This window comes from Chanodichthys erythropterus, chromosome 17, assembly GCF_024489055.1.
Source record: "Chanodichthys erythropterus isolate Z2021 chromosome 17, ASM2448905v1, whole genome shotgun sequence".
In the NCBI taxonomy this organism is placed as follows: domain Eukaryota; kingdom Metazoa; phylum Chordata; class Actinopteri; order Cypriniformes; family Xenocyprididae; genus Chanodichthys; species Chanodichthys erythropterus.
In genome coordinates, this window is record NC_090237.1 from 8,814,099 (window position 1) to 8,839,373 (window position 25,275).

General features: G+C 37.6%; 3 protein-coding genes across 4 annotated transcripts in view; 1 reads left to right on the plus strand and 2 right to left on the minus strand.

The window, feature by feature from the left end:
- On the plus strand, nt 1–7,446 carry fbxo46 (F-box protein 46). Its single transcript, XM_067365678.1, has 2 exons — nt 1–401; nt 4,434–7,446. The coding sequence occupies exon 2, from the start codon at nt 4,551–4,553 to the stop codon at nt 6,552–6,554; it is 2,004 nt and encodes a 667-aa protein (XP_067221779.1). The 5' UTR covers nt 1–401; nt 4,434–4,550; the 3' UTR covers nt 6,555–7,446.
- Nucleotides 7,447–7,896: 450 nt separating this feature from the next.
- On the minus strand, nt 7,897–19,247 carry slc5a2 (solute carrier family 5 member 2). Its single transcript, XM_067365679.1, has 15 exons — nt 19,049–19,247; nt 18,854–18,925; nt 16,865–16,969; nt 16,697–16,756; nt 16,504–16,608; nt 16,287–16,392; nt 15,976–16,056; nt 12,499–12,728; nt 12,261–12,396; nt 12,055–12,162; nt 11,765–11,915; nt 10,562–10,730; nt 10,243–10,458; nt 9,234–9,369; nt 7,897–9,087 (listed from the first exon to the last, which is right to left on the minus strand). The coding sequence occupies exons 1-15, from the start codon at nt 19,145–19,147 to the stop codon at nt 8,873–8,875; spliced, it is 1,989 nt and encodes a 662-aa protein (XP_067221780.1). The 5' UTR covers nt 19,148–19,247; the 3' UTR covers nt 7,897–8,872.
- A 645-nt stretch (nt 19,248–19,892) lies between these two features.
- si:dkey-260j18.2 (uncharacterized protein LOC325231 homolog) overlaps nt 19,893–25,275 on the minus strand; it is a 42,037-nt gene continuing 36,654 nt past the window's right edge. For both annotated transcript variants that reach the window (XM_067365681.1, XM_067365680.1), the window contains exons 3-5: nt 25,096–25,174; nt 23,336–23,563; nt 19,893–23,243 (exon numbers count right to left, since the gene is read on the minus strand). In XM_067365681.1, coding sequence (XP_067221782.1) covers nt 21,719–23,243; nt 23,336–23,563; nt 25,096–25,174 — 1,832 coding nt within the window. In that variant the 3' untranslated portion in view covers nt 19,893–21,718. The remainder of the gene's footprint in view (nt 23,244–23,335; nt 23,564–25,095; nt 25,175–25,275) is intronic.

Here is a 25,275-nt window from a genome sequence, read left to right on the forward strand (position 1 = left end):
CAGCTGCTTGTCAACAAAATGGCCTTCCTCAATTGCTTTTCGAGGACCTACCAACTATTTCTGTTTTGGTGAAATAGTATTGAAACTCTGGTTCAACAATAGAGACGACCATTTTTTTTAGACACAGTATTTAACAACACATTACTGTGTTCAAAACAGACATATATAGTTGATAAAGCCAGATGAAAATTGGGATTTTTGCTTCATTTTTGAGTTAGCTTGCAAATGCTAACAGTCTACCTGCAAACCCTCATCGACCTCCGCTTGCATTTCTAATACTTTTTAAAAACACAGAGAGAAATTTGAATGATTGTTGACTTAAATTCAACAACACAGCCATTTTTGGTTATAAAAGTAAAGCTGTCGGAGCGAAACCAGCGGAGATTTGGTCTCAGAAGAAGGTAAGCAGAGACAACTCTAGCAGAGCTGCTAACGTTACTGTTTTAGCTTGGCTTATTATTTATTGTTGAAGATGACTTAAAGTGAAATGTTTTAAAACGTTTAAAAATGTAAGCTTCTGATACTACAAGAGTTGCTAAACGTCTACTGTGTAATACTGAAATAAGCCAAGTAACGTTATAATATGTAAGACAGCAGTTTTACACTTCATGCAGACAGCTTAGCTAAACATATGCTAATTACACACTGGCGCAGATATATAACCGCATCAATAAAATATATTCTCTTGAGTGGATAATATATTAGTGTTAGTTATACCGCTACCGATTATTTCGGTTGACATGACTGTTAATTGAAAGTAAAGTGGAGAGGTTCGCTCCTGTTTAGATGTTATAAAGCTGGCTAATAGTTTGCAATAGCCAGTTAGCTGCTAGTCAGCTTTTAACTGCCTCGAGTCAAATGATTCAAAACGCTTTGTTTTTATTCCGACTCTTTACTGTTTTGACTGTACTGTTAGTGTTAATTGAAATTAAAGTAAAGCACTGAAGATGTCAAGCGATTATGTTAAGTCAAGCCATGGATTAACTTGATGAGTAGGCCTAGTGAACAGGGAGAGCTGACAAAAACACTTACAGATGCTATAAATCAAGTGAAGCAGTTAATATTGCTATAGAAGAAACAAAAAGCTATTCAGATTTTACAAGAGTACACTCTTTAAAGTATTCTTATAATATTGTTCATGTGTCCCATTATAGCAGTTGAAATTTTGTATTGTAATTGTATTGTTTTGATTTTTCATCAATAAAAAAAGCCTCTTTGCAAGGTTAATCATCAGCAATGGGAATATTTTCTGTCTTTTTGTTATTTGCTATTGGTAAACGTTTGATATGGTTAAAATCGTTTTTTTAATGCCATCGATTTGTAAGGTTTTCCAGGAATATACAGAACAATGTATGGTCATATTAAACGGATAAAGGCCGATTTCACACTGTAATGTATAATTGACATTTAGAAAATAGGATGCAAATAGTATGTCCTGTCTTGTTCAATCCTGAGTGAATCATCTTGTGGACTGACTTGTTTGACAAGTCCTTTAACATTTTGTTTGTCCTGATTAGCTGGAAGCATACTGGAGTCATCAAATTTTTACAATAATGAGATCCAGCAGTGGATTCGCTTTCTTTCTTTTAAATAATGTTTATTCTTTTTTTTCTTTTTTTAAACTGATTGTAATGAAGTACTTTAATTTTCACCAGTTTAACAAAATTCCCACTTCCTTAATTTTATTCATTCAGGAAGTTTTTTTTTTTTTTTTTTATTATTATACAGTTTGTCCGAACACAGGAGATTAAGTACAGATTATTGGTCTGAACCATATTTTTGTTTTTATATATATATATATATATATATAAGAGAGAGAGAGTATTAGTATTAGGGTATTAGTCACTAGAAGTTAAGTTTCAAAACAAATACACTGACATATAATTACTGTCACAACAGATATGAGAATTTAACTCGTTGTCGAACAGTACACATTAAACAATCAGTAAATTATATTGGTCAGTCTTAATCCTTGTTTAGCAAACCTAATTTCTCATTCATTTATAGCAGGCATGTAGTGTCATATTTCATATGCAATATAAAGTGCTTCTAAAATACATTGTGGGCTAAAAATAGCAGCTTGCATTTCACAAAGCTATACCCATTAACGTTGTCTTCAAGGTCTTTCAAAACTTTGCATACAGTATGGTTAGAAACAATGCTTTTCATGCTCCATTCAGTTAGATGTGTCACAGTTATTAAAGAGGTTAGCAAAGCAATGTGTTATAAACCGACCTAAAGTATAACTCTTCAGGTTGTCCTCCTCTACTTATTAGATGTGCCGATATACAATATATCACAAAAATGAAAATGCACGATATTATCATAGCCACTTGAAAATACTGTTAATAATTCCTTATGAAATATTTAGATTTTTAGATACAATTTAAGAATACTTTGCCATCAACTGGTTAAAATGTACAACAATGCCTGTACACTACGTCAAAGATGCATGTGCGCTCTCTGATGTAAACAACAACAGAGCGTATGAAAAGCATGGCGGAACGAGTGAAGGTAGTGATGGGGATTCCTAGTGTTGGTGTCGACTGCAGCACAGCAATCGACTCCGGTGCTGTCTGAATCACTCACTAGTGCGTCAGAGAGCTGGAGCTGTCTCAGAAAACATCAGAGTCACATACTTTTATCTTACATGTGACTTGCTTTACAAAACAATAACAGCCAATCGCATTGTAATTATACATACCTCCGTGTCAGCTTTGTGGTTTCATCAAAAAAAAATTTCAACTCTCCTGTCCAAGCAGCTTTTTGCACTATTACAAGAGATGACTTGCTTATTGCCCTCATTCTAACATTTAGATGAATTAGATGAATTCATTAAAGAACACATTACCCTTTCTCTTTTATTTAACTCTGAAATGATATTCAACCAAGGCTTTTTCTTGTCACTTTTTCCTCTTTAAAATTAAATATTGGCAACAACTAGGAAATGATGGTGATTCTTATTTCAAGGTAATGTCATCTCTAAACTGGACTAATCTGGCCAGTAATGCTAAAAGTAATGTATCTGTTAATATTATATTTAATGACCTGAACTATAATAACTAACATTAATAATGAATGATAACTACTGTAACAAATCTAGATATTGCTAATTGTTAGTTGCTGGAATAACTAACATTAACTAATGGGGCCTCTCTGTAAAGTGTTCTCTTTTGTTCATTAGCACTTTAATCTCTTTGAAACATATGTTTACTTTTTACATTATTGTATTTAAATGTTCTTTTTGTTATGTGAAAAGTTATTAAATAATTTTAGGAGGACAACACTTTTTGGTAACTTAATTCAATACCATGATGATACAATATACTGTGATAAAGGCTTAATTATCACTATATGGAAATTTGATACCATCATATGCCTACAGTAGCATTCTCTCTCTTGGCAAAGGATTGGATGTTGCATATCTTCATCAGAATTTATAAGCTCTTCTGCTAATTAATGGCCACAGAAAATAGTAGGTTTTGTTATGGAGCATTGTGGCCACCCAGAATGAAAAGACTAACCTAACACTGATTGTGCAATTGTGTACCACATGTTTTGCCTTGCAATGGGATCTGATGGATCCCATTTAATAAAAGATTTTAGCCTAAGTGTTATTTAACATAACAGCATTTAACAAAAGAAGTTTGACTAACTCTATTGAAAGCAAAATTCCTGAATGTTCACTCTTTATTGATTGGAATTGATCAGTTTCTCAAGGATTGCTTCTTGTAGAGATTACAGATACACCAGTACCTTTTAGTACCATGTTCATTTCTGTTCCTGTTAGCTGGGATGATTAATCAGTTTAGTTGACTACTAAAATCCACTGACATTTGCATCACTGATTAAATTAATAGAATTTATTGTAGTCTGTCAGCCCAGTCTTATCCTTTGTCTTCCTGGTCATGTACCAAAGAGCTGTAGATGGCAGTAATGCTTCACAATATGACTTTTCAAATTCTTGAAAAATAACTTGTTACAGTAATAATAATAACAGCATGAAATCTGTGCCAATATTTCAGAGGGGGAAAACAATTGTGTGTAATCCTTTGTGGCAGCTGGCTTAAAAGAGCAAGTTCTTAGTTTGAGGAGTAATTGTGTTGGCAATGCTATTAAAACTATTGCATCAACACTCAAAATATAAAGTTGATCCACCCTATTAAATCTGCTGTGTATGCCAGTTACCTAGCCTCTGTTCTAGAGTGAGAGAAATGGCTTAAATAAGATATCTAACAGAACAGATTTTGCTGCTCAATACAACATGTATCATATAAAGTAGCTTTTTTTTGAGCACAGTGGGTGTGTTCACATTCATTTCAGATGATTCACTACTCTGCATAACCATTTATTGCTGTAATTCTGATTGAGACTTTTTAACGTAATTTACATGAATTCCGTGAAACTAAGTCTTGCCTTTTTTCCTCCTTTAGTCCTCAGATGGAGTAATCTGTCCAGCTGGAACCTACAGACCTGAAAAATGAAGATGAGTGGTGAATTGCAAAGTAGCTGCCCAGTATAGAGGCAGGTATGCTCCCCATGGGCTCACAATGAACCGTGACACCTTTTCCCACATCCGGCTGTGGTGCCCACGCCCCTTTGGCACCTACTCCCAGAATAAGCCATACAGCAATGGTACAATTCGCAATGGAACAACTACCACCCACTGCAAGGCTGATGATTCGGGGCTTACAACCATAGAGACCCATGGAGTTGGTGAGGAGCAAGATGATGATGTTGGCACTGAAAACACCCCACCAGCTTCTTCATCTACCCTTCTGGCTCCACCATTACCTGCACCACCCTCTCCAAATTCACAGATGGAGGATGGCAGGGTACTGCTTGATACCTGGTATGTCATCAAACCAGGCAACACCAAGGAGAAAATTGCCTTCTTTGTAGCTCACCAGTGTAATGGTGCTGGAATTGCCAGGCCTAGTGCCATGAAAGTCAAGGGAAACTGGGCTACCGATTGTACCAAGGCCAAGCGCCGTCGTCGCTGTTCCTCTTACGAACCTCCCACTAGGGCTCAAAATGTTGCCGTTGATGTACCCCCAGAATCCAACTTGACGGAGGATGGTGTTGGAGTTAGTGAGACAGATCTGCTCTCTGTGGCTGAAATGGTCGCCCTTGTAGAACAGCGTACAGCCTTGGCCCTTCAAGGTATGGTAGCACAAGGACAAACAAGTCCTTATACAGTCCATCAGAAACCTGTCGTAATCCTCTCAGAACCCCCTTCATCTGCACCAACTTCTCAAAGTGACTTTGATCTGCTGCAGCAACAGCAGGAATCCCGACGGGTTGCTCAGGCTGTTGCGCAGTTTGAATCTCGGCAGCAGAATATCGACAGTACAACTTTGCGGCCTGAACTTAGTGGTTCAGGAGGAGACCGCATTCACACTGGTGAGTCTGTGGGTGGTGCTCCAAGCCATGGACGAGGGGAAGTACGGATTGCTTTTCGGGTGTCAAGTCTGGACCCTCGCGCCCAGTCTGAGCCTGTTGGCCGCCCTAAATGCATGTTTATGAGTTGTGGAGTCGGAGGGGGCCAAGCAGGAGCCAGGGGCAAAGAAAAGATCACTTGTGACCTCTACCAACTGGTTAGTCCCTCATCTCGAGATCCAGGTGCCCTCCTTGCTGGCTCACCAAAGGCCGATCCACTCGGGGAAGGTATCAACGACAGGCCTCCCTCCACAACACCAGATCCCAACCAAGACTCTGCCTCAGGAGATAAGGCAGCAGTGGCTCGAGAGCGGATGACCGGATTCCATGTTGAGGTAGTGGTCACGGGTGCAGTAGATCAATGTGTCTTCTATGGGAAAGACAGCACAGAGAATGTTCAAGAAGAGACTGTATGTTTTGCTATGCCCAATGGGGCTAACTCAACTGAATCCTCAGAGGATCCGCCTCCTGGCCAACTGTTCTTTCTGCAGTCACCTGCTACTGAAGATGAGAGTTGTTCAACAGTAAACAGCGGTATGCTGTCTTTAGACTGTGCAAACAACAATGGGCCAGTGGGGCCTACTGTAGAGAGGCCAGACTCCCCACTGGCAACTGTGGATGATTGTTCTGATCCTCCGTTGTGCCGCCTCTACCGACACGTCTCCCATGACTTCCTTGAGATTCGCTTTCAGATCCAGCGGCTTCTGGAACCACGGCAATACATGCTTTTGCTTCCGGACCACATCATGGTCAATATCTTCAGCTACCTGCCCACCCGTTCGTTAGCGGCCCTCAAATGCACTTGCCATGATTTCAAGACCCTGATCGAGACGTACGGTGTGCGTGCTACAGACTCTCGCTGGAACCAGGACCCGTTGTACCGCGATGACCCCTGCAAGCAGTGCAAGCGGCAGTATGAGCGGGGAGATGTGTCGCTCTGCCGCTGGCACCCTAAACCTTACCACCACGACTTGCCTTATGGACGTTCCTACTGGATGTGTTGTCGACGCACAGATAAGGACACGCCTGGCTGTCGAGTTGGGCTACATGATAACAACTGGGTACAGCCATGCGAGCTGGTTCAGGCCCGCGCCAAAAGAGACGATGGGAGGTAAAGGATTGAGTTGGGGGATTGTCATTTCTCTCCCTACTTTCGCTCTACTGAAACCTCATGCCACTGTACTATTTAAGGTTGTGCTCGCCTCTCCTATCTTAGCTTGTTAACCTTGCTATCATTGTCAGTATCAGTTCTTATCAGTGCACCATACTTAATTCTTGGTCCCTTCATGAGTAGACCAATGTTTCGATATTTGGAAACCAATGCTGGTAAAATGAGCTGCATGGGACTAGTCTTCACTTGTACTTCTGAATTGGTTAGAAAATCTTACGGCTTGGCAATCTTCAAAGACCAGCACTGATTCAGAACCCAACCTTACAAAAAGAAAAACTGCAGGCTAGACAAAGGACTGAGAGTATAACTTCAGGGGTTGTTGTCAAGTTAAATTTGCTGTCCCTTTGGTCAAAAGCGTGCAAAATGATGTCACTTTACGAATCCCTGATGTCACTTTGTAATCAACAGTTTGACTGCTTGTTAGATTTTTTTGTGTGAATGTGAGTGAATAATATTTTTTTGTTGTTGTTGTTGGACTTCATTTTTCCTCTACTTCGATTTGATTTATGAAATCAGTCTTTATTTCTTGACCAGACCTTTCCTCTTACCTATCTCTTTGCCTGCCAGGCTGTCTGTGTGCTTGTTGGCAAAGGCAGCTTTTGCCAAAGCAGTAATTAGCTTCATGTGGCTGAAAGAACAACAAAGAACAGGACGACTCAAAACCTGATTCTAGCCTTAACCCTGTTCGTTCTGCTCATTCCACCAGTCTGTGAAATCTTACAAACAGAAACATTGATGCTGATCCCTCTGGTTTGGGAGACCGTTCTAGGTTTCACCATCAATCTGCTATTGGGAATTTTTGCCTCTAAAATGAATAAAAGATATTTAAAACTGGAGTCTGTGATATTATGTTTTCTTGGTGACTTCAACAGTCAAATACTTGTAATTCAATTTATTTGTATGAATTATCTTGTTACATTTTTGTTTTTTTCTGCAATGTACATGGCATTTGTTGGTGTGGATATGATCTTAATAAAAGGTGCACTATGGAACTTTGGCCTCTCTATTGCCATCTGTGGTTGAAATATAAAATTGCAAATTACTTGTGAAGATGTTCTGTTTGGTTTGCTATGGTACTATTGTTGGAATTAATGTTTACTTATCTTCCATAGTGCATCTTTTATGTGTATATAGGAGTTTTATTTGGGGAAAAACAAAGCTGTTTATTTCAGTGACACTTGAGGTATCTTTTCTGTTTGACCGTATCAACGTCTCAAACGTGAAATCCAACATACCAATCCAAATAGTTTTTTTTTTTTTTTTATTAAACTTCTACAACGTTTTTATTGCATTTTCAGTGATCATTTTAAAGTACTGTTTTCATACATTGTATCAGGTACATGTTAGTCATTAACAGATTCTGTAGACGTGTAAAAATTCAAAGATTTAAATCAGTGTTTCCCAACCCTGGTCCTGGTGTACACTTATCAGTGTGGAGTACACATCTCTGTTATCTGACACTCATTTCAGGAGTGTCTAGTAACAAACTGATCATTCATCATTTCATCATTCATTTGTGTTTGATTTCAAAGACACTAAATACACCCCCGGTTTCACGCACAAGGTTTAACCTAGTCCCAGACAAAAATGCATGTTTGAGCTGTTGTAACTGAAAGTAACTTGTACTGACATATCTTAAAATGTCAGTGCCATTGTTTTGTCTCAAGATGCACACCAGTAATGTTTTTTTGTAGTGAACATTTATAAAAGTTACTTAAATATCCTAATTGAACTAAGTCCTAATCCTGATTTAGGCTAACCCTGTCTGTGAAACCGGGCCACAATTGAAATAATTAACCCTGGGTTACTCTTATACCCTGGGTTAACGGAATCTTGCTTTACGTTAAACACTACTCATAATTTTTCCAGAGTTAACAATTAATCCTGGATATTCATAAACCTGTGTTTCACACCGTTCCTAAACCCTGGATTAACTTTATTATTCGTCGCTTTATAATACTAATATTGAACCACTGTACTCACATGAACTGATTTAAATATGTTTTTAGTACCTTTATGGATCTTGAGAGAGGAAATGTCATTGCTGGCTATGCAGGCCTCACTGAGCCATCGGATTTCAACTAAAATATCTTAATTTGTTTTCCAAAGATTAATGAAGGTCTTATGGGTGCATGAGGGTGAATAATTAATGACAGAATTTTCATTTTTTGGTGAACTAACCCTTTAAGCGCAGTGTGAAAAGCCCTTCTAAGACCAGTGTAGGGAAACACTGATTTATGTCTTATGGTCAGTATTTCCTCCTCATGCATAGTAACCCCAAAAATAAACAGCCACAGACATCATTATTAGAGCATTAGCATTGACTAAATACTTCCACAGTGGTTCTTCACTTATGTCAGGTAATTGTTTTGATGCTTCTGCCACTTCCTCCTCTGTAGGCTCTGGAGCCTGAGCATCACTTATGCCACAGAACCAGCCAATAATCTTCATCATTATAGATCGGTCACCAGGTTCAACTATGGCAGAGAGTAGAGAATTAAAAATATATTAATAATAATTAATAAAGGACAAGGGTTGGACACCCCTGACCTAAAAAAAAAAAAAAATTATCAACAAATGTTAATAATTTCTCTAAAATAAATGAAGCAACATGTCATCTTACTTTGATCCTTATCAGTTACGACCTTCTCCTTTTCATCTGCATCTCTTCGTGCTTTCCTTCCTCGTTCCTGCTCTTCCCGGTCCAGATCGACCCTTTCTTCTTTAGAATGACGTAAGGTAAAGACAAGGCGATGGAGCTTTGCAAAGAGGGCAAGGTAAATGTTATTAATAATAAATAGAAGTGTTTTAAAGGGTTAGTTCACCCAAAAATGAAAATTCTGTCATTTATTACTCACCCTCATGTCGTTCCACACCCGTAAGACCTTCGTTAATCTTCAGAACACAAATTAAGATATTTTAGTTGAAATCCGATGGCTCTGTGAGGCCTCCATAGCCAGCAATGACATTTCCTCTCTCAAGATCCATTAATGTACTAAAAACATATTTAAATCAGTTCATGTGAGTACAGTGGTTCAATATTAATATTATAAAGCGACGAGAATATTTTTGGAGTGTCAAAAAAACAAAATAACGACTTATAAAGTGATGGCCGATTTCAAAACACTGCTTCATGAAGCATCGGATCATAATTGAATCAGTGTGTCGAATCTGCTGTTCGGAGCACCAAAGTCACATGATTTCAGCCGTTGGCAGTTTGACACGCGATCTGAATCATGATTCGATACACTGATTCATTTGTGCTCCGAAGCTTCCTGAAGCAGTGTTTTGAAATCAGCCATCGCTAAATAAGTCGTTATTTAGTTTTTTTGGCGCTCCAAAAATATTCTCGTCGCTTTATAATATTAATATTGAACCACTGTACTCACATGAACTGATTTAAATATGTTTTTAGTACCTTTATGGATTTTGAGAGAGGAAGTGTAATTTCTCCTTATGGAGGCCTTACGGAGCCATCAGATTTCAACTAAAACATCTTAATTTGTGTTATGAAGATGAACGAAAGTCTTACGAGTGTGGAACGGCATGAGGGTGAGTAATAAATGACAGAATTTTCATTTTTGGGTGAACTAACCCTTTAAGCTTCTTCAGCAGTTGATAAAACAACTTACATGTTTGTCCTCTATGGGTGGGGTGTTGTAGCTTACAAACAGCACTAGAATAATGGTGCAGAAGAAGAGCAGCACTGCAAAGTAAAGGTAATGAACTCCACATATAAGTTTCGGACAGGTGGATGGAAAGAGGCAGCTTCCTGAGCCATATGCATACTCGGGTACCATGCGACACAGACCCATAACCAGTCCTCCCATCAAGCCCCAGAAAGCCCCCTAAGGAACGAAAGGTGAGGATGCAAGCTTTTGGTAAATTTGTCTTGCAGGCATGTGACGTTACATTAAATGAAGACTAAATATGTACAAAGCAGACACTTACTGACTCATTGACTCTCTTCACAAAAATGGCAAGGAAGAAGACAGCTGCAATAGGTGGAGCTAAGTAACTAGTCACAGACTGAATATAATCAAACAGCTGACCACTCTGGGCTGCCTGGACAACTGGGATCCAGCAAATGCTAATAGCGACAATGCAGAGTATCCACACCCTGTTACAGAAGTTAATACATGTGTTCAGGCCATGAAAATCGTAGAAAGAAATGCAAAAGTTATGACATTAAGGTTGAACCGCAAATACAATAAATATAATAACTAATTCTTTAAGTAATATTAAAGCTGCAGTTCGTAAGTTTTGCCTCTTTATCGCCACCTCTGTTTGAAACATGTAATTGCAGTTTTTTGCGGAATTATCATCTTTACGTGGGTTGTGCATCAGCACGGTTCCTCAGAGAGGATGAATCTAATGTTTGCTGTCAGTCACTACATCGGTGTGGATACTGTACTTCAGAATCACAGATTCTACATCTTGGAAGTATGACCAACATAAGAATTTTCCGGAAAATGTCATTTGAACAATGTCTGCCACTTTTGTTCTGACCAACTGAGAAAAAAAATCATGAAGGTCCGGCATTAAACCCAACTGTCAATGAGATGCAAGCAGAAGCAGAATTCACCACAAATTTGCCAAAACATAAAATAGTTATGAACTGCAATGAGAGTGTTGAGGAGATAACAAAGATAGCAAAGTTGCTTGATGTAATTGATGTGGAAATTGTAATTATTTTCCGAACATTGTTTTTTCACAATTCCTCCAAATAATTAATAATTGTATTGTTAAAGGGATAGTTCACCCAAAAATTAAAATTCCATCATCATTTACTCACCATCTAGTTGTTCCAAACCTATATACAGGGTTCCTACGCGGTTTGGAAAAAAAATACTATGGAAGTCAATGGTGCCCCAGAACTGTTCAATTTCCCACATTCTTTAAAACATCTTCCTTTATGTTCAACAGAACAAAGAAACTCATGCAGGAACAACCTGAGGGTGAGTAAATGATGACAGAATTTTCATTTTTGGGTGAACTATCCCTTTAAGAACTAGGAATTGGAACAAGAATTGTTAAATTCAGGAACTATTGGTATTGATGTAATTTGCACTATATAATTTTAAAACAGTATAAATTGACACACAGGCAAACCTAATTAGTGTGATTATACATGTAAATTGAATAGATCCAAACCTTCCAACAACCATAAGCTCTTTATCTCTAGCTTGAGGCCGGATACGAGTCCAAATGTCCATGGTGAACAAGGTGCTACTGCTGTTGAAGATGGATGCTAGTGAGCTCATGAGAGCTGCTAACATAACTGCCAGCATTAAACCTCTGAGACCTGTTTAGGGATTGATTAAAGGCAATAGGATTGAAGATTAAGAAGTGCAACCCAAACTACTTGTAAATTAAATTAAACTTTGTAAAGGTATAAAGGATTATAATTAAAAACCACTGAAAAAATAAATTCTGTTGATCACCTGTTGGCATTACAGAAACCACTAGTTTGGGGTAGGCAATGTTGGAGCAGCCAACCTCTGTGCCACAGACTTTGTTACAGATGCTTGGCTCCACACAACCTACTTCATCTGAAAATTTTTATTTTTTATTGTTGGTATTCTCTGACCAAAATTGTAATTATAAAGACATGTGGTATTAAATATGCTTATACTATTAAAATACATACCAGGGTAAAGCACTCTGCTGATCATGCCTGGAAACACCATGAGGAACATAGGGAGCAGTTTCAGGTAACCACACAATATACATCCTGCCTTTACATGCGTCAGAGTGCGGGCAGCCAAACAGCGTTGCACAATTACCTGCAGAATACAATATGTAATGTGAAAAAAAAAAAAAAATTGAGCAAAGAAGACAGTGTTATATATTTTCAATTCTTTATCCCTAAAATACTCTGTCCTCACCTGATCAGTACACCAGTACCAGCTACCAATAATTGCAATGCCAAATAACACACCCGGCCATGGCAAGTCCCCAGTCGTGGGATCCCTGAGCAAATGAAAGGCATCCTCTCGTGGAGTGTAACATTGTTCGGAGATATTATACCTCTGAGGGTCAAGGGAAATCCTCTGAGATGGTAAAGATAAACTATACTTCTCCAGTAAGGCGTTGTAACCTCCAACTTCATAGAAAGCTGTTGACAAGTAGGGGACAAAACAAAAGTGAGTCAGTAGCCTTATTGATACCTATAAATATTATTGATGCCTATAAATATTAGGGCTGTTGATTTAAAGCGTTAATTTAATTAATTAAAACTTATGGAGAAAGATGCTAGAATACTCACCCATACCAAGCGTTCTGCTCATATCACCCCAATTTTGTATGATCTCCTTTGGCTTCCAGTTGCCTACCGTATTAAATTCAAAATCCTCCTGCTCGCTTTTAAATCTTTGTAACATGCTCGTCCCCTACACCCCGACTCACTCACTATGTTCCTCTGACTCTGGCCTTCTCGTTGTCCCTCGGCATCGCCTCTTTTCAATGCGGAGCAGATCATTCAGTGCGATCGCACCCAAACTCTGGAATTCTCTCCCCTGTTCACTTGTGTTAATAATATCTCTAAATTTAAATCATTACTCAAAACTCACTTGTTTTCTGAATGTTATACCTCTGATTTGATGGATTGACTGCTCTGCTTAATTAACTAATAGTTATGTTATGTCTCTTAAGTCCTGTTTTGTATTTTATTGTGCTTGACTCTATTCTTCTGTATGCTTCCCTGTCCATATAATGTTCCTTTTATTGTTTTTCATCATTGTCTACTCGTATTGTCTATTCCTAGTTAAATGTACATTGTAAAGCGTCCTTGAGCCCTGGAAAGGTGTTATATAAATAAAACTTATTATTATAATGTGTTAAAATTATTAACGCATTTAACGCACCTGCCCCGCCCCAGACCTACATAGTTCATCTTACATATAGCCTATAGGTGATGAACATTAAAGGGTTAGTTGTTCACCCAAAAATGAAAATTCTGTCATTAATTACTCACCCTCATGTCGTTCCACACCAGTAAGACCTTCGTTAATCTTCAGAACACAAATTAAGATATTTTAGTTGAAATCCGATGGCTCAGTGAGGCCTCCATTGACAGCAATGACATTTCCTCTCTCAAGATCCATTAATGTACTAAAAACATATTTAAATCAGTTCATGTGAGCACAGTGGTTCAATATTAATATTATAAAGCGACGAGAATATTTTTGAAGCGCCAAAAACCCCCCAAAATAACGACTTATATAGTAATGGCCGATTTCAAAACACTGATTCATTTGTGCTCCAAAACTTCCTGAAGCAGTGTGTTGAATCTGCTGTTCGGAGCACCAAAGTCACGTGATTTCAGCCGTTGGCAGTTTGACACGCGATCTGAATCATGATTCCATACGCTGATTTATTATGCTCCAATGCTTCCTGAAGCAGTGTTTTGAAATCTGCCATCACTAAATAAGTCGTTATTTAATTTTTTTGGCGCTCCAAAAATATTCTTGTCGCTTTATAATATTAATATTGAACCACTGTACTCACATGAACTGATTTAAATATGTTTTTAGTACCTTTATGGATCTTGAGAGAGGAAATGTCATTGCTCCCTATGGAGGCCTCACTGAGCCATCGGATTTCAACTAAAATATCTTAATTTGTGTTCTGAAGATTAACGAAGGTCTTATGGGTGTGGAACGGCATGAGGGTGAGAAAATAATGACAGAATTTTAATTTTTGGATGGACTAACCCTTTAAGCACATTAACATTAAATCACGATATAGTTACTAGGGGCCCTAATCCAATCTCCAGTAGGGGGCCCCGCGATCACGTTCCTTTTACCTCGTAGTAGTAATCTCGATCGCCCCCCAAAAACACACAAAAAAAAAAAATAAATAAAAAATAAAAATCAGTATTGCCCAAAGTTGTACTTTTAAGCACCTCGATGCATGCGGATGATGCTGAAGCAGGAGCCGGTCAATACTGAGCCAGCGGTCGGACGCACTGCATTCACAACATCAACTGCGTATGACAACAGTTCAAATTGTCAAATAAAGTCGTTATTTTTGTTTTGTTTTTGCACACAAAAAGTATTCTCGTAGCTTCATAACATTAAGTATTAAAGTATTAAATATTAAACATTCCAGGATTATTCTCCTTATAGTGGACTTCAATGGAGCCCAAATGGCTAAAGGTCAAAATTACAGTTTCAGTGCAGGGCTTTAAACGATACCAGACGAGGAAGAAGCAAAATGATTGGTCATTTTCTAAAAATATTTTTTAAATTATATACGTTGTAACATTAAATGCTCGTCTTGAACTAGCTCTCTTCTTCTTCTTCTTCTCTATATGAATTCAAGCAGTGTAGATGCTGCTAAGTGCATTACTGCCCTCCACAGGTCAAAGTTTGAACTAAATTCTCATATGCAATATGCTAGTGCAAGTATATAACAATTAGTTCAAACTTTTACCTGTGGAGGGCAGTAATGCACTTAGCAGATTCTACACTGCTGGAATTCTAATAGAGAAGAAGAAGAGAGCTAGTTCAAGACGAGCGTTTGTGGTTAAAACGTATATAATTTTAATTTGTTTTTTAGAAAATGAGTGATGTTTTCGCTAGATAAGACTCTTATTCCTCATCTGGTATCGTTTAAAGCCCTTTGAAGCTGCACTGAAACTGTAATTTTGACCTTCAACTGGTTGGAGTCCATTGAAGTCCACTATAAGGAGAATAATCCTGGAATGTTTTCATCAAAAACCTTAATTTCTTTTTGACTGAAGAAAGAAAGACATGAACATCTTGGATGACATGGGGGTGAGTAAATTATCAGGAAAATTTTATTTGAAAGTGAACTAATCCTTGAACCACTGTAGTCACATTGACTATTTTAACAAGGTCTTTACTACCTTTCTGGACCTCAAAAGGTGCAATGACGTTGCTGCCTATGTGTGGTTCAGATACCTCTCAGATTTCATCAAAAATTTCTTCCAAAAGATATCTTACAGGTTTGGAACAAAATAAGAGTTAGTAATTAATTACAGAAATTTCATTTTTGGCTGAACTAACCCTTTAACACAGTACAGTGGGCCCTGTTTTTACAAATGAGAACAATATAAGCAAACCAACAACAGGCCAACAATATGGAAGTTAGTCTGGCACAGTACATGTAGCAAAGTAAAAAAAAAGATTAGTGTTAGTAAATTTATTATTTAAGTGTTGACGGTGGTTTTTAGTGGTTAGATGGTTAGTGCTTAAACTTAGTTGATGTTTAACTCAGAAAAAAACAACTATTAAGAAGAGCATTTGCTGTCCTTCCTCAGGAATATGACATTGCATGGAACCGTATGTAACTCTCATCAAGTAATAAGAATGAATGGATTCCAAGCAGTTGATACTTACAGAATCCCATGAGGACGAAGGCTCCACCAATGATAACAAAGGTCTGGACAGTATCTGTATACATCAGCGCAGCCAGTCCTCCTACAGAGGTCATTTGCAAGACATTTTGTGGGCCTCAACAAATGGACAGAGCTCAAATAGACTATTTTGTTCCTAAATGCTATTTAATATCAACATTGTCTGTCCAAAACTGATTCTTTTCTAGAGATGATAAGCATTCCTGTTACAGAAACAGTAGATAAAAACTTTGGATGTAGGTGTCTTCTAAATGTAGGCCTAAATGAAATGAGATGGACAGCAGCTGATTTTACCTGTGACAGTATAGAGTGCTGTTATGCAGAGAAGAGCGATCACTGCAACATAGATATTCCAGCCGAGAGCCTGCTGTATAAAAACCGCTCCTGAGAACATGTCAACCTACATTCAGTGAGGAGGAGAAAATTGGTGAATTGGTGACCTTTCACGTGTGTAAAACAAGAAAACAGCTCATTCGTTTTTTCTGTTATCCGGATATGATTTTACACTTACTGAAATCTTTGTGAAGATGTAAAGGAAAAGTGAAACGACAGAGAGATACAAGCTAATTCTACTCCCTCCAAATCTTTTCTTGAGGTACTGTGGCATTGTAATCACCTTTTTTGGGGGGGGGAAAAAAAGAGTCTTTTACTTACATTATTCAAATAAACATTTGTCATCTAAAAATGATGAAAAGTGAACATACCCCTGCGGTTAAATAAACAGGGACGAACACCCAGCCCAGCAACAAAACAATAAATAATGCCTGTGAAACAGAAGAATTTTTTTATATTCAAAACTAATTATTGGAATCACAATCTCTTTCAAAATACACCAATGACAATATTCTTATTTATTAAAATGTCCAGTTTACATTCCACTCAAAACCCCCGACGGCTATTCCACTCGCAGCTGCTGTTCCTGCGAGGCCAACAAAATGGCCGCTGCCAATGTTGCTCGCAAAAAGAGACGTTCCCACCTACGTGTGCGATGTGAGGGGGAATAAACACATGGAAAAAAAGAAAATAAGCATTGAAAACTTTTTTCATATGAGTTGTATTGCTACAAAACTGTGATTTAAAGGGATCATTCACCCAAAAATGAAAATTCTGGCATCATTTACTCACCCTCAAGTTGTTCCAAACCTGAATTTCTTCTGCTGAACACAAAAGAAGATATTTTGCAAAATGTTGTTTAAAGAAACAGTTGATGAGCCCCATTGATTTCCATTAGTATTTTATTTTTCTCTATACAATGGTAAACAATGGAGTCCATCATACGGAAGAGGATTAGGGCCAAGCAATAATAAAAAAATAAAACTATCTCAAGATTAAAGTTGTTAAATTTCGAGAAAAAAGTTGTTAAATTTCGAGAAAAAGGTTGAGATAAAATGTTGAGAATAAAGTCATTAAATTACGAGAAAAAAGTTGTTAGATTATGAGAACAAATTCGTAATTTAACAACTTTTTTCTCATAATTTAACAAATTTGTTCTCGTAATTTAATGACTTTATTCTCAACATTTTATCTCAACGTTTTTTCTTGAAATTTAAAACTTTTTTTCTCGTAATTTAATTAATTTATTCTCAACATTTTATCTCGACTTTTTTCTCGAAATTTAACGACTTTTTTCTCATAATTTAACGAGTTTATTCTCATCATTTTATCTCGACTTTTTTCTTGAAATTTAACGACTTTTTTCTCATAATTTAACGAGTTTATTCTCAATGTTTTATCTCGACTTTTTTCTTGAAATTTAATGACTTTTTTTCTCGTAATTTAACGAATTTATTCTCGTAATTTAATGAATTTATTCTCAACATTTTATCTCAACTTTTTTCTTGAAATTTAACACGTTTTTTCTCGTAATTTAATGAATTTATTCTCAACATTTTATCTCGACTTTTTTCTTGAAATTTAACGACTTTTTTCTCGTAATTTAACAAATTTATTCTCAACATTTTATCTCGACTTTTTTCTTGAAATTTAACACGTTTTTCCTCGTAATTTAATGACTTTATTCTCAACATTTTATCTCGACTTTGTTCTTGAAATTTAACATGTTTTTTCTCGTAATTTAATGAGTTTATTCTCATCATTTTATCTCAACTTTTTTCTTGAAATTTAACGACTTTTTTCTCGTAATTTAACGAATTAATTCTCAACATTTTATCTCAACTTTTTTCTTGAAATTTAACGACTTTTTTCTCATAATTTAATGACTTTATTCTCAACATTTTATCTCGACTTTTTTCTTGAAATTTAACGACTTTTTTCTCATAATTTAACGAGTTTATTCTCATCATTTTATCTCAACTTTTTTCTTGAAATTTAACAACTTTTTTCTCGTAATTTAACGAATTAATTCTCAACATTTTATCTCGACTTTTTTCTCGAAATTTAACGACTTTTTTCTCATAATTTAATGACTTTATTCTCAACATTTTATCTCGACTTTTTTCTTGAAATTTAACGACTTTTTTCTCATAATTTAACGAGTTTATTCTCATCATTTTATCTTGACTTTTTTCTTGAAATTTAACACGTTTTTTCTCGTAATTTAATGAGTTCATTCTCAACATTTTATTTTGACTTTTTTCTCGAAATTTAAAGATTTTTTTTCAAAATTTAACAACTTCAATCTCGAGATGGTTTTATTTTTTTATTATTGCTTGGCCCTCTTCCGTACCATCAACTGTTACTCATATTCTTCAAAATATCTTTTGTGTTCAGCAGAATAAAGAAATTTATGCAGGTTTGGACAAAATTTTCATTTTTGGGTGAACTATCCCTTTAACATTTAATCCAAAGAATTTACACAGGTTTTTAATTAAACTTTTAATTTTAATAAAGTTATTACTCACAGGCCACCACACCATGGTCCGACCTGCAAGAAAGTAGCCGCCTACGGTGCCACGATTAGTCCTAAATGTAGACTAACAGATGAAAATAAATAAATATTTACTACATTCTCCATAAATTAAAAATGAAATTTTAACAGTCATATCAATTAGCAGCTATCTGGCACTTTAAAACACAAAAACAAATTTTTCACCTACCCAAATTCCTACTGCAATAACCACCAAAAAGTAGCCAATAATCACGCTGATGTCAGCTGGATTGTTGATGGTTACGTGTTTCTCTGTAGTGTTCTCCATTTTTGTAGGCAGACAGACACAATGCTAATTTCCTTTATGAGATGACAAGATGTGAAACAAACACCACGGATGAAGCACTCGACAAAGAAAAGTTGTTTTCATACAGGATTTGAGGGTAAAATCCATGATCTTTGCCCACATGGCAAAAAAGGCTGATGAAGGAATATTATCAACAACAATAATTAACTTATTACCCACTCGGGAAAGACTTTAAGCATTAAATGTTAATCAAACTTACATCTTATATGCTGTGGTACTTTCACTAGAAAACAAAACAGTGTAGCATTTAAATTATTGTTTAATTACATAAAAGGCATATGAGAAAGCATTAATATGGGCTCTTTAAAATAACAGAACAATTTCCTTGTTACAGTGTAATACATTTGAGTAATATTAACTAAATGTATTTGCTATAGCATTAGGTGCATGTAATTATGCATAATTTACTGTTATTAATATATTAAGTACATGTAACACTAAAATAACGTTTCTTCTTGTTTGTGTTTGACACCAATGTATAAAACTTAAAGTAATGCTTGGTATTTATGGTTATAAATATACATCACTTATTAATAGTCACTGTACAGTTCTAACCTTATTTGGAAATAACTAAGAGGGGAAAACTATTGTAAGATCTGGTTAATAATTTTTCACTTTGGTGTGTGACAGTATCACTACTTCACTGCTTTAAAATGCTACAACAACTCCCCTATATTTGCAAGACAAGCCACAAAAAACTTGAGTTCAATTTATTTTAATGAAAACCAGAGTACAGACTTTCCATTCAAACAATGTTCAATATTTTACAATTCTAGGTCTTTCAAAACAAACAGACCTGTTTGACATCAGATGTAAATACAGAGTCCTGCTTGTCTCTGAGAAAATAATGTTACTGTAAGACAAAAAGAACAACAAAATCATACAAAAAGCATTCATTTGGTTTCTATTGCGATTCTATGTTTCAAACATTTCAGATGAGATGATCAGCTAAACCCAAAAAGATGGCATTAAAGCACTACGGATACATATACTGATCCACTTCATCGAGGGCAAGCTGAACAGTGCGTTACAACGATGTGCAGAAAATCATCGATCACTATGTCATGATTAACTCAAACCTTCAGAGATGTAAAAAAAAAAACAAAAACAAAAAAAAAACACATGATACTGAAGGATTGTAACACGGACTGTGTTAATGTTAAGACTCGTGTTGTGTTGCATTATTGTTCAATGTTAGTTCAGTAATGTAAGATTAAAAGACAGACATGTCAGTCCAAGAGCCAGTGCTGCATTTCGTGATTTCATTTGAAAAAAGAATTTAGGACATGTATTGTAAATGCATTTCAGAATAACTTTTCATGATGTTATGATACAGTAGAGTTTGCAACACAAATTTTAATAGCTATAGAATTGAAAATTACATTTCTTTTAAACAGCTGTTATCATCTGGGTTCTATGTTTCCATGTCAGTAACGAATGCATGTATTGTACGCAAAATGAACTAACGCAAAAACAATTTACAAATAAAAAGAAATGTTAAAAGAAAAAAAAAAAAATGCTTTCATTGCTAACGCTGACTGGCCAAAAAGAAAAAAGCAAGCAAGCAAAAAAAAAAAAAAAAAAGAAATGGGGGAATCCACTCCTTTATTAAATGTAATAAATTACTTGTGGTTTAGAGAGCGCAGACAAAACGCTCTGAAAAACTTCATGTATGCTAGCGATCGTTTGCCAGATAAAATTTCAGAATAACCAGAGCAACATGTTTTACCTAAGCAATTTATCCAGTCACATGACTTTAAGGGAAAGACGTCTTTCAGATGCACATCATACAATTTAATCTGTAAATGTATTTCTGTCATAGTTTATGCGCATGTTTTTAAAAAAAAAAAAAAAAAAAAAAAAGAAGTGTACACATTTATTGAGAACATTATGGATATTTTATTCCCATAGTGGTTTTTGCATCCAGCAATTTTGGGATACTACATAGAAATGCTGGGTAACGGGAAAAAAAAAAAAAAAAATCTCATGATGTTGCTTAACAGTGGCTTGATACAAGTGTAATTTGTCACCACTGTCATAAAAAAAAAAAAAAAAAAGACAGATTTTAAAAGCTGCTTAGACATTTTAAGAGACCCCATATTATTGTCCTTTACTTTACAGTAGTATCCACTGCTGTAAGAGAAGCAATCTTGATGTTCGAATGCGTGTAAACTACACTCAGCCTCACAGGAATGACTTTAAGCAAAAAGGTTCAAATAAACTTCAATGACTTTTTACTCATTGAGTCAAACAACCTGCTCTGATTTCAAACGTTTTATCATTCTCCAAGATTGCCATTTCCAAGCTCAAATTTGAGCATCTGTAAAAGATTTTTTTATTAAGCGCAAAGCATTCTGAAATCAAACCCAAATATTATGCTTATTTTTCCGTCAATACTTAGTAAATTAAAACTTGCGTTCAGCTTGCAGAAATGAAATAATGAATTTCAAAACATCTAGACATCAACCAAGAGTAAAGATGTAAAAGTAGGTGCATAAACTTGTCCGAAATGCCCTTTTGTCTCTTTGAAAATCACACTCCCTGATTCGCCCTGTCAATCCGCATGACTCTGCATGACCGGGTCGGCCGTTTCTCCTTCCCTCGTTTCTGTTGAGCAGCCCGAAGACGTGCTAAAATGTGTTTTTTGGGGAACTTCAGAGTGGTACATCCAAACTGGCTAACTCCTCCTGTATCCCCGGGCAATTTCTCCCGTCTTTGGACCCAGCTTCGCCAGCCAGGTTTCCAGCAGTAGACGCTGTCGTAAAATCTCGATCCGTTCTCACCACCCAATACATATATCCTGCGCTTCCATCTAGCCACACCTCCAGCAGCGATGCGCCTCGGCAGGCCTGGAAAAACCACTGGACTAGGGGCGCGGTCGCTTCCGCCACCCCCTCGCTCTGCTCCAACCGCCACCTCCCGCTCCAATCCAGATCCTCGACCCTCTCGGAAGAACAGCACGCGCCCTGTGGCATCTAGCGGTTCGGCCTGGGTGTAGTTGCCATCGAGGAACTTGGCGGCATCGCGCAAGTAACCGCCAACGGCGCAAACGCCGCCACGCACCGCTACTCCTCCAGCCAGGCAGGTGGCGCCAGAGTCTAGGGCGACACGGCTCCAGGTCCTTGTAACTGTGTGGTAGATAAGCACGCCAGCATGCACCACAGCCCTGCTCTGCTCCAGCGTGGTACCACCAAGCAAGTAGAGCCGACAGCGAAGGGCAGCGCAAGCGAAAGAACGCAACGGCAACGGCAAACGAGGTCCTGGCGCCCAGGTCAGCGCGTTAAGGTCAAATCTTTCACATGTGTCTAGAAATGCTGTTCGGTTACAGCCGCCAAGAGCGTATAAAAAACCTCCACAGCCAAGAAGACCCAACATCGCACGTGGTTCAGCCATCAATGGCTGTGCAATCCAACGGTTAACCACGACATCGTACTCATGCAGAGATGACGAGACCTGGCCAGATCGCAGGATGCCGCCTGCCACAAACAGTCGCCCTCCGACAGCAGTGCAGCCCGGGCAAAGCAACGAGCCCAAGGCTGCCAGCTTCTCCCACTTCCCTGTACGAGGGTCAAAGCAATCCACCGTGAAGTCCCTCTTCTGTAAAGACTCGTCCTCCCTCGGCTTGAGATCTACACAGACTATTTTCTTCTCAAACATGCCTTCACGAGGCCTCAGAGGTCCTCCCATGCCTTCAGTACTGGCTCGAGGCCCAAGTTCTTGGTTCATTCGGAGGTTCTCTTCAGGGCCCAAAAGGCCGGGACGTAAATGCCGTAACAAATTGGGCATGTGAACGTAACGATCAGCAGGCTGGTATTCTGCCCAGCGCCTTGCTGCATCATAAACTTCAGTCTCAGACTCCACACCCAATCGATCCGACTCCAGCAAGCTGCCAAGAGTTCCTGGGTCCAACAGCAGGAAATCTCGCTGCCGAGACACTCGAGGGAAATGCTGACCCACCAACCTCAAAGAAGCCCGAAGAAGCAGCTGGTCATGATGTGAACGAGCCAGAGAGTACATCCCCAGGCAGTTCTCCACAGACAGGTGTTCAAAAAGGAATCTAACAAAGGAACAGGAAGAATAAAAACCTGAGCATCAGCGAGACAAGATACAAGGTGGAAGGATCACAATAAGACAGCATCTAAATAATACCTAGAGCAAAGGTCCTGCAAGGGCATCACTTGAAGACGATTGGCCGCCACAAACAAATCCTCTGCTGTGTCAAGACTCAGACCTGCTTCTCCTGTATAAACAAAGTGGATAACTGTCTCCATAACAAAGGGTGTGACCTCCTCCAGTCGGATCTCAGTGAGACGAGACTCTACGAGAGGGCTGGTAAACATGGCACGGAAATACGGGCTGACTGCTGCTAAAAGAACTCTGGAAAAAAGAAAAACAGTTCACATATAACAAAACAGAACAGTTGTATATGTACACTACCATTTCAAAGGCCTTGTTTACACCTGGTATTAAGATGCATTTTGGTCGATTGGATCACAAGTGGATGACGCTAAATACAGTTTACAAATTGCTTGTCCACTTTCGACCACTTCCAGAGAATGCATTCGATCTAATGTGATTGAATGCATTTTGAACAGCCACAAAAGAATCACCTACTCTCTAACTTAATGGGTAAATGGAAAGCACGCTAGACAGATGGGATTAAACTTTGTCGGCTGAAGTTTGGTTTGTAGATGAAAAATGTACCAAGCACCATGTTCTCTCGCCATTCCTGATTTCTTACACGCATTCACAGCGATCGGTGTGGTCTTGCGGCTATCAGAGCAGAGCTGTTGCTCTCTGTGTGTTTTTCTGTCATCTCCTGTTGCATTCATATGTAAATGCATGAGCTTATTTTGATAAAGATCTAAAAAAAAGCCCATACAATTACCCACCCATAAACCCTCCCCTCGAAGAAACCAGGACGGAAGTGGTTGAAAGTGGACAAAAGAGATGGATTAAAATACCAGGGGCCTATAAAATGGTCTTACGAACATTTCTTGCGTGATTCATAGAATGAACGTACACACAGAAAATGAGCGTAGACCTCACTTTCACATGTGAAATCTATAAATCGCAAATGATCTTGAACTTGCGTGGAGCTGAATGGTTTCAGTTCTCTGAGTTGTACATATAAAAGATCAACAGTCATCATCCAAATCCTTTAATTTAGAATGGTGAGCTGAAAGAATAGCTTAGATTTCCAAAAATCTGCAGTAATCTGAGCAGGAAAAGTGCGCACATCTGCTCAGACCCTGATGTGGCACGAAGCACTTTTTTTTCACATCAAAGATCGTTTTTATAAATATGAGCATACACACACACTCTAAGATCAAATCTGTGCATACGCAAGCTTTATAAATGAGGCCCAGGTGTAAACGGGAATGTGAGACATATAGAACTGTTTCAGCATACAAAATGTGCCATACCATTTAATGTGTAGTAAGATACAATAAATGCATGCCATTTTTTAAATGATTCTAGTAAAAATACAGCCTTTGTAAGACAATCGGACCCACTTTATATTAAGTGGCCTTAACCACTATGTACTTAGATTTAAATTAATCATTTGATACAATGCACTTATTGTGTACATACATGTTTTTACACTGTACTTATATTTTAAAAACACCTGCATGTAATTACATCTGTAATTAATTTCTGTAATTACATTTATAATTACACTGTTGCCCATCCCTTAACCCTAACCCCTACCCTTAAACCTACCCATACCACCAAACCTGTCCATAACCTTACAAGTATGCACCTCAATAGCTGAAAATGTGTTTTGCAATTCTATATGAACCCAATAAGTACATTGTACTTATTTTTTGATGTAAGTACATAGTAGTTAAGGCCACTTAATATAAAGTGGGACCAGACAATCAGAAAAACTTCAACATAAAACCAACCTGTGACACATGAACTTTTTTCCTTCCACCAAAAGAGTGACATCACACAACTGCTGAGCATCAAGTAACTGCTTTAACCCTGAATGAGTTGACAAAGAGGAAAACAAGGCAGATAAAAAAAGGTGGCTAAATTAAACAAATTCATATCGTCCCCATAATGCTCTCACATTGCGACATTTG